The sequence below is a fragment of the Cherax quadricarinatus genome, unplaced genomic scaffold, assembly GCF_038502225.1.
Source record: "Cherax quadricarinatus isolate ZL_2023a unplaced genomic scaffold, ASM3850222v1 Contig3779, whole genome shotgun sequence".
Taxonomy (NCBI): Eukaryota; Metazoa; Arthropoda; class Malacostraca; order Decapoda; family Parastacidae; genus Cherax; species Cherax quadricarinatus.
In genome coordinates this window covers 346-10,616 of record NW_027198805.1, presented here as the reverse complement: position 1 = coordinate 10,616, position 10,271 = coordinate 346, and the positions used below count along the sequence as shown (strand labels likewise).

General features: G+C 46.0%; 1 protein-coding gene across 1 annotated transcript; it reads right to left on the bottom strand.

Annotated features, from left to right (window-relative positions):
* Window positions 1–5,246: 5,246 nt before the first annotated feature.
* On the bottom strand, window positions 5,247–6,218 carry LOC138852079 (golgin subfamily A member 6-like protein 1). Its single transcript, XM_070081714.1, has one exon. It carries the CDS (start codon window positions 6,216–6,218, stop codon window positions 5,247–5,249), a length of 972 nt encoding a protein of 323 aa, XP_069937815.1.
* Between the last annotated feature and the right edge of the window lie 4,053 nt (window positions 6,219–10,271).

Genomic DNA, 10,271 nt, shown 5'->3' with positions numbered 1-10,271 from the left:
TCAGGGGTCTTGAAGATAGTCAGGGGTCTTGAAGAAAACCAGGGGTCTTGAAGACAACCAGGTGTCTTGAAGACAACCACGGGTCTCAAAGACAACCAGGGATCTTGAAGACAACCAGGGGTCTTGAAGACAGCCAGGGGCCTTGAAGACAACCAGGGGTCTTGAAGACAGCCAGGGGTCTTGAAGACAACCAGGGGATTTGAAGACAACCAGGGGTCTTGAAGACAGCCAGAGGTCTTGAAGACAGCAAGGGGTCTTGAAGACAGCCAGGGGTCTTGAAGACAGCAAGGGGTCTTGAAGACAGCCAGGGGTCTTGAAGACAGTCAGGGGTCTTGAAGATAGTCAGGGGTCTTGAAGAAAACCAGGGGTCTTGAAGACAACCAGGTGTCTTGAAGACAACCACGGGTCTCAAAGACAACCAGGGATCTTGAAGACAACCAGGGGTCTTGAAGACAGCCAGGGGCCTTGAAGACAACCAGGGGTCTTGAAGACAGCCAGGGGTCTTGAAGACAACCAGGGGATTTGAAGACAACCAGGGGTCTTGAAGACAGCCAGGGGTCTTGAAGACAACCAGGGGCCTTGAAGACAGCCAGGGATCTTGAAGACAGCCAGGGGCCTTGAAGACACCAGGGGTCTTGAAGACAACCAGGGGTCTTGAAGACAGCTAGGGGTCTTGAAGACAGCCAGGGGTCTTGAAGACACCCAGGGGTCTTGAAGACAGCCAGGGGTCTTGAAGACAGCCAGGGGCCTTGAAGACAACCAGGGGTCTTGAAGACAACCAGGGGTCTTGAAGACAGCTAGGGGTCTTGAAGACAACCAGGGGTCTTGAAGACAACCAGGAGTCTTGAAGACAGCCAGGGGTCTTGAAGACAGCCAGGGGCCTTGAAGACAACCAGGGGTCTTGAAGACAACCAGGGGTCTTGAAGACAGCCAGGGGGTCTTGAAGACAGCCAGAGGGGCCTTGAAGACAACCAGGGGTCTTGAAGACAGCCAGGGGCCTTGAAGACAACCAGGGGTCTTTCAGACAACCAAGGGTCTTTAAGACAACCAGGGGTCTTGAAGACAGCTAGGGGTCTTGAAGACAGCCAGGGGTCTTGAAGGCAACCAGGGGTCTTGAAGACAGCCAGGGGCCTTGAAGACAACCAGGGGTCTTGAAGACAACCAGGGGTCTTGAAGACAGCTAGGGGTCTTGAAGACAACCAGGGGTCTTGAAGACAGCCAGGGGTCTTGAAGACAGCCAGGGGTCTTGAAGACAGCCAGGGGCCTTGAAGACAACCAGGGGTCTTGAAGACAACCAGGGGTCTTGAAGACAACCAGGAGTCTTGAAAACATAACCCGGGGTCTTGAAGACAGCCAGGGGCCTTGAAGACAACCAGGGGTCTTGCAGACAACCAAGGGTCTTGAAGACAGCTAGGGGTCTTGAAGACAGCCAGGGGTCTTGAAGGCAACCAGGGGTCTTGAAGACAGCCAGGGGCCTTGAAGACAACCAGGGGTCTTGCAGACAACCAAGGGTCTTGAAGACAGCTAGGGGTCTTGAAGACAGCCAGGGGTCTTGAAGGCAACCAGGGGTCTTGAAGACAGCCAGGGGCCTTGAAGACAACCAGGGGTCTTGCAGACAACCAAGGGTCTTGAAGACAGCTAGGGGTCTTGAAGACAGCCAGGGGTCTTGAAGACAGCTAGGGGTCTTGAAGACAGCTAGGGGTCTTGAAGACAGCCATGGGTCTATCGGTAATCATTTCCCCCTTATGTATGCTTGAAGGATCCTGAACAGTCTTGAGCTCCTGACACTTATTGTATAGTCTCACAGCTTACTAGCGGCACCCCTGGGGGGGAGGGAAGGGGTTGTTACATCTGCCGAGTCTTTTGGTTTCATAGGGAGTGATTTTCGTGTGCAGATTTGGAACTAGTCCCTCTAGAATTTTCCAAGTGTATATTATCATGTACCTCTCTCGCCTGTGTTCCAGGGAATACAAAAAAAAAGGGACTTCAACCATTCCCAGTAATTTAGGTGCTTTATCGTACTTATATGTGCCGTGAAAGTTCTCTGTACATTCTCCAGGTCAGCAACTTCTCCAGCCTTGAAGGGGGCCAGTTAGTGTACAGTAATATACCGGCCTAGAGACAACAAACGATTTGAAGAGAATCATCATGGGCTTGGAGTCCCTAGTTTTGAAGGTTCTCATTATCCATCCTATCATTTTCATAACAAATGAGATAGATACACTGTTGTGGTCTTTGAAAGTGACATCCTCTGACATTATCACTCCCAGGTCCTTCACACTGAACTTCATATAGTTTCTGCGGCTCATTTAACATTAACTTCTGACTGAAGTTAATTAGAATATTTTAACCAAATATAAACTGCAAATGGCATCAAAATACATAAATTACCATAAATCGAATGTATAAAAATAACTTTTGCTCTAAGTACAGATGAATGTGAAGGGTTGAGATCAGATATTGATCACAGGGGATCAGAGGTGAGATTAGTTTGTTTGTAAGGTCAGGGATGTGAGATTAGTGTGTTTGTTAGATCAGGGATGTGATTTTAGTGTGTTTGTTAGATCAGGAATGTGAGATTAGTGTGTTTGTAAGATCAGGGATGTGAGATTAGTGTGTTTGTTAGATCAGGAATGTGAGATTAGTGTGTTTGTAAGATCAGGGATGTGAGATTAGTGTGTTTGTAAGATCAGGGATGTGAGATTAGTGTGTTTGTAAGATCAGGAATGTGAGATTAGTGTGTTTGTAAGATCAGGGATGTGAGATTAGTGTGTTTGTTAGATCAGGGATGTGAGATTAATGTGTTTGTTAGATCAGGGATGTGAGATTAGTGTGTTCGTTAGATCAGGGATGTGAGATTAGTGTGTTTGTTAGATCAGGGATGTGAGATTAGTGTGTTTGTTAGATCAGGGATGTGAGATTAGTGTGTTTGTAAGATCAGGGATGTGAGATTAGTGTGTTTGTAAGATCAGGAATGTGAGATTAGTGTGTTTGTAAGATCAGGGATGTGAGATTAGTGTGTTTGTTAGATCAGGGATGTGAGATTAATGTGTTTGTTAGATCAGGGATGTGAGATTAGTGTGTTTGTTAGATCAGGGATGTGAGATTAGTGTGTTTGTTAGATCAGGGATGTGAGATTAGTGTGTTTCTTAGATCAGGGATGTGAGATTAGTGTGTTTGTTAGATCAGGGATGTGATATTAGTGTGTTTGTAAGATCAGGGATGTGAGATTAGTGTGTTTGTTAGATCAGGGATGTGAGATTAGTGTGTTTGTCAGATCAGGGATGTGATATTAGTGTGTTTGTTAGATCAGGGATGTGAGATTAGTGTGTTTGTAAGATCAGGGATGTGAGATTAGTGTGTTTGTTAGATCAGGGATGTGAGATTAATGTGTTTGTTAGAACAGGGATGTGAGATTAGTGTGTTTGTAAGATCAGGGACGTGAGATTAGTGTGTTTGTTAGATCAGGGATGTGAGATTAGTGTGTTTGTAAGATCATGGACGTGAGATTAGTGTGTTTGTTAGATTAGGGATGTGAGATTAGTGTGTTTGTAAGATCTGGGATGTGAGATTAGTGTGTTTGTAAGATCAGGGACGTGAGATTAGTGTGTTTGTTAGATCAGGGATGTGAGATTGTGTTTGTTAGATCAGGGATGTGAGATTAATGTGTTTGTAAGATCAGTGATGTGAGATTAGCGTGTTTGTAAGATCAGGGGTGTGAGATTAGTGTGTTTGTAAGATCAGGGATGTGAGATTAGTGTGTTTGTAAGATCGGGGATGTGAGATTAGTGTGTTGGTAAGATCAGCATGTGAGATCATTGTGGGTGTAAGATCAGGGATGTGAGATTAGTGTGCTTGTAAAATCAGAGATGTGAGATTAGTGTGTTTGTAAGATCAGGGATGTGAGATTAGTGTGTTTGTAAGACCAGGGATGTGAGATTAGTGTGTTTGTAAGATCAGGGATGTGAGATTAGTGTGTTTGTAAGATCAGGGATGTGAGATTTGCGCATTTGTTAGATCAGGGATGTGAGATTAGTGTGTTTGTAAGATCAGGGACGTGAGATTAGTGTGTTTGTAAGATCAGGGATGTGAGATTAGTGTGTTTGTAAGATCACGGATGTGAGATTAGTGTATTTGTTAGATCAGGGATGTGAGATTAGTGTGTTTTCAAGATCAGAGACGTGAGATTAGTGTGTTTGTAAGATCAGGGATGTGAGATTAGTGTGTTTGTAAGATCAGGGATGTGAGATTAGTGTGTTTGTAAGATAAGGGATGTGAGATTAGTGTATTTGTTAGATCAGGGATGTGAGATTAGTGTGTTTTCAAGATCAGGGACGTGAGATTAGTGTGTTTGTAAGATCGGGGATGTGAGATTAGTGTGTTTGTAAGATCAGGGATGTGAGATTAGTGTGTTTATAAGATCTGGGATGTGAGATTAATGTGTTTGTAAGATCAGGGATGTGAGATTAGTGTATTTGTTAGATCAGGGATGTGAGATTAGTGTGTTTTCAAGATCAGGGACGTGAGATTAGTGTGTTTGTAAGATCGGGGATGTGAGATTAGTGTGTTTGTAAGGTCGGGGATGTGAGATTAGTGTGTTTTCAAGATCAGGGACGTGAGATTAGTGTGTTTGTAAGATCGGGGATGTGAGATTAGTGTGTTTGTAAGATCGGGGATGTGAGATTAGTGTGTTTGTAAGATCGGGGATGTGAGATTAGTGTGTTTGTAAGATCGGGGATGTGAGATTAGTGTGTTTGTAAGATCGGGGATGTGAGATTAGTGTGTTTGTAAGATCGGGGATGTGAGATTAGTGTGTTTGTAAGATCGGGGATGTGAGATTAGTGTGTTTGTAAGATCGGGGATGTGAGATTAGTGTGTTTGTAAGATCGGGGATGTGAGATTAGTGTGTTTGTAAAATCATGAATGACTAAGATTTAGGTACAAGGCCACAGTTCACCTAGCAGTAAATAGGTACCTGGGGGCTATTATTATTATTATTATTATTATTATTATTATTATTATTATTATTATTATTATTATTATTATTATTATTATTATTATTATTATTATTATTATTATTATTATTATTATTATTGTTATTATTATTATTATTATTTTCATTATTATTATAATTATTATTATTATTATTATTATTATAATAATAATTATTATTATTATTATAATAATTATTATTATTATTATTATTATTATTATTATTATTATTATTATTACTATTATTATTATAATTATTGATTTCCATCACTATGACTTAGTAATCTTAGGTATTTTGATTCTCTTCTCCATCTTCTTCTCCATCTTCTTCTCCATCTTCTTCTCCATCTTCTTCTCCATCTTCTTCTCCATCTTCTTCTCCATCTTCTTCTCCATCTTCTTCTCCATCTTCTTCTCCAACTTCTTCTCCATCTTCTTCCCATCTTCATCTTCTTCTCCATCTTCTCCATCTTCTCCATCTCCATCTTCTTCCCCATCTTCTCCATCTTCTCCATCTCCATCTTTTTCCCCATCTTCTCCATCTCCCTCTCCATCTTCTTCTCCATCTTCTCCATCTCCATCTTCTTCTCCATCTTCTTCCCCATCTTCTCCATCTTCTCCATCTCCATCTTCTTCTCCATCTCCATCTTCATCTGCTTCTCCATCTTCTCCATCTTCTTCTCCATCTTCTTCTCCATCTCCATCTCCATCTTCTTCTCCATCTTTTCCATCTTCTTCTCCATCTTCTCCATCATCTTCTCCATCTTCTCCATCTCCATCTTCTTCTCCATCTTCTTCCCCATCTTCTCCATCTTCTCCATCTCCATCTTCTTCTCCATCTCCATCTTCATCTGCTTCTCCATCTTCTCCATCTTCTTCTCCATCTTCTTCTCCATCTCCATCTCCATCTCCATCTTCTTCTCCATCTTTTCCATCTTCTTCTCCATGTTCTCCATCATCTTCTCCATCTTCTCCATCTCCATCTTCTTCTCCATCTTCTTCCCCATCTTCTCCATCTTCTCCATCTCCATCTTCTTCTCCATCTCCATCTTCATCTGCTTCTCCATCTTCTCCATCTCCATCTTCATCTGCTTCTCCATCTTCTCCATCTTCTTCTCCATCTTCTTCTCCATCTCCATCTTCTTCTCCATCTTTTCCATCTTCTTCTCCATCTTCTCCATCATCTTCTCCATCTTCTCCGTCTTCTCCATCATCTTCTCCATCATCTTCTCCAACCTCCTCTTCGTTAGGTCAAGATACATGTCACTTCCACAATGGTCATCACCCCCACTGCAAAGAATTATTTGTGTGGGAAGGGAGGGGTGATGGGGGGGAAGGGTGTAGTTGGTGAGGGGTAATCACCCCCTCCCCTCGTTACATAACATCTCCTCCCCCCTACCAGGCGTGTGATCATCCTGCTATCATCTTCCCCCTCCCTCCCACCCTCTCCCCTCCATTCCACCCATCCCAGAGCTCCATGTACCTACCCCTCCCATCCTCTCATCTCCCCTCATCTCCCCTCGTGAGGATAGTCGCCCAGAGACCTTCATTACTTTTTTTTGGCCACAGTTTTAATGTCCCGCTGGAACCCTCACCTCAACTGGGCGCTCCATTACCTCCTAAGGGAAGATTACCCCCTAAGGGGACATGACCCACCCCTAAGAGGTGATGACCACACAAACATAAATTATGTGTATAGATATCTTCATATTCCCACTCCACAAAGGTGGCAGTAAAGCCCCACTCCACAAAGGTGGCAGCAAAGCCCCACTCCACAAAGGTGGCAGTAAAGCATCACTCCACAAAGGTGGCAGTAAAGTCCCACTCCAAAAAGGTGGCAGTAAAGCCCCATTCCACAAAGGTGGCAGTAAAGTCCCACTCCACAAAGGTGGCAGTAAAGCATCACTCCACAAAGGTGGCAGTAAAGTCCCACTCCACAAAGGTGGCAGTAAAGTCCCACTCCACAAAGGTGGCAGTAAAGCCCCACTCCACAAAGGTGGCAGTAAAGTCCCACTCCACAAAGGTGGCAGTAAAGTCCCACTCCACAAAGGTGCCAGTAAAGCCCCACTTCACAAAGGTGGCAGTAAAGCCCCACTCCACAAAGGTGGCAGTAAAGTCCCACTCCACAAAGATGGCAGTAAAGTACCACTCCACAAAGGTGGCAGTAAAGTCCCACTCCACAAAGGTGGCAGTAAAGTCCCACTCCACAAAGGAGAAAGTAAAGTCCCACTCCACAAAGGTGGCAGTAAAACCCCACTCCAAAAAGGTGGCAGTAACGTCCCACTCCACAAAGGTGGCAGTAAAGCATCACTCCACAAACGTGGCAGTAAAGTCTCACTCCAAAAAGGTGGCAGTAAAGCCCCATTCCACAAAGGTGGCAGTAAAGTCCCACTCCACAAAGGTGGCAGTAAAGCATCACTCCACAAAGGTGGCAGTAAAGCACCACTCCACAAAGGTGGCAGTAAAGCACCACTCCACAAAGGTGGCAGTAAAGTCCCACTCCACAAAGGTGGCAGTAAAGTCCCACTCCACAAAGGTGGCAGTAAAGTCCCACTCCACAAAGGTGGCAGTAAAGCACCACTCCACAAAGGTGGCAATAAAGTCCCACTCCACAAAGGTGGCAGTAAAGTCCCACTCCACAAAGGTGGCAGTAAAGCAACACTCCACAAAGGTGGCAGTAAAGTCCCACTCCACAAAGGTGGCAGTAAAGCACCACTCCACAAAGGAGGCAGTAAAGTCCCACTCCACTAAGATGGCAGTAAAGCATCACTCCACAAAGGTGGCAGTAAAGCACCACTCCACAAAGGTGGCAGTAAAGCCCCACTCCACAAAGGTGGCAGCAAAGCCCCACTCCACAAAGGTGGCAGTAAAGCATCACTCCACAAAGGTGGCAGTAAAGTCCCACTCCACAAAGGTGGCAGTAATGCATCACTCCACAAAGGTGGCAGTAAAGTCCCACTCCACAAAGGTGGCAGTAAAGCCCCACTCCACAAAGGTGGCAGTAAAGCCCCACTCCACAAAGGTGGCAGTAAAGCATCACTCCACAAAGGTGGCAGTAAAGTCCCACTCCACAAAGGTGGCAGTAAAGCCCCACTCCACAAAGGTGGCAGTAAAGCCCCACTCCACAAAGGTGGCAGTAAAGCATCACTCCACAAAGGTGGCAGTAAAGTCCCACTCCACAAAGGTGGCAGCAAAGTCCCACTCCACAAAGGTGGCAGTAAAGCACCACTCCACAAAGGTGGCAGTAAAGTCCCACTCCACAAAGGTGGCAGTAAAGCACCACTCCACAAAGGTGGCAGTAAAGTCCCACTCCACAAAGGTGGCAGAAAAGCATCAACAAAGAATTATAGACTGGTAGCACTAACGTCCCACATCATAAAATCTTTGAAAGGATCTAAGAAGCAAGATCACCAACCACTTGGATACCCAACAATTGTACAACCCAGAGCAGCATGGGTTTAGAACACGTCCCTCCTGCCTCTCACAACTACTGGACCACTATGACATGGTCTTGGATGGTCCCTCCTGCCTCTCACAACTACTGGACCACTATGACATGGTCTTGGATGGTCCCTCCTGCCTCTCACAACTACTGGACCACTATGACATGGTCTTGGATGGTCCCTCCTGCCTCTCACAACTACTGGACCACTATGACATGGTCTTGGATGGTCCCTCCTGCCTCTAACAACTACTTGATCACTATGACATGGTCTTGTATGGTCCCTCCTGCCTCTCACATCTATTGGACCACTACGACATGGTCTTGGATGGTCACTCCTGCCTCTCACAACTACTGGACCACTATGACATGGTCTTGGATGGTCACTCCTGCCTCTCACAACTACTGGACCACTATGACATGGTCTTGGATGGTCACTCCTGCCTCTCACAACTACTGGACCACTATGACATGGTCTTGGATGGTCCCTCCTGCCTCTCACAACTACTGGACCACTATGACATGGTCTTGGATGGTCACTCCTGCCTCTCACAACTACTGGACAACTATGACTTGGTCTTGGATGGTCCCTCCTGCCTCTAACATCTACTGGATCACTATGACATGGTCTTGGATGGTCCCTCCTGCCTCTCACAACTACTGGACCACTACGACATGGTCTTGGATGGTCCCTCCTGCCTCTCACAACTACTGGACCACTATGACATGGTCTTGGATGGTCACTACTGCCTCTCACAACTACTGGACCACTATGACATGGTCTTGGATGGTCCCTCCTGCCTCTCACAACTACTTGACTACTATGACATGGTCTTGGATGGTCACTCCTGCCTCTCACAACTACTGAACCCCTATGACATGGTCTTGGATGGTCCCTCCTGCCTCTCACAAGTACTGGACCCCTATGACATGGTCTTGGATGGTCGCTCCTGCCTCTCACAACTACTGGACCAATATGACATGGTCTTGGATGGTCCCTCCTGCCTCTCACAACTACTGGACCACTATGACATGGTCTTGGATGGTCCCTCCTGCCTCTCACAACTACTGGACCACTATGACATGGTCTTGGATGGTCCCTCCTGCCTCTCACAACTACTGGACCACTATGACATGGTCTAGGATGGTCACTCCTGCCTCTCACAACTATTGGACCACTATGGCATGGTCTTGGATGGTCACTCCTGCCTCTCACAACTACTGGACCAGTATGACATGGTCTTGGATGGTCTCTCCTGCCTCTCACAACTACTGGACCTCTATGACATGGTCTTGGATGGTCACTCCTGCCTCTCACAACTACTGGACCACTATGACATAGTCTTGGGTGGTCCCTCCTGCCTCCCACAACTACTGGACCACTATGACATGGTCTTGGATGGTCCCTCCTGCCTCTCACAACTACTGGACCACTATGACATGGTCTTGGATGATCCCACCTGCCTCTCACAACTATTGGACCACTATGACATGGTCTTGGATTGTCGCCTCTGCCTCTCACAACTACTGGACCACTATGACATGGTCTTGGATGGTCACTCCTGCCTCTCACAACTACTGGACCACTATGACATGGTCTTGGATGGTCACTCCTGCCTCTCACAACTACTGGACCACTATGACATAGTCTTGGGTGGTCCCTCCTGCCTCCCACAACTACTGGACCACTATGACATGGTCTTGGATGGTCACTCCTCCCTCTCACAACTACTGGACCACTATGACATGGTCTTGGATGATCCCACCTGCCTCTCACAACTAGTGGACCACTATGACATGGTCTTGGATGGTCACTCCTGCCTCTCACAACTACTGG

Bases quoted from the DNA above. Each gene is read 5' to 3' on its own strand.
- LOC138852079 (XM_070081714.1), bottom strand. From the start codon at position 6,218: ATGATGGAGAAGATGATGGAGAAGACGGAGAAGATGGAGAAGATGATG.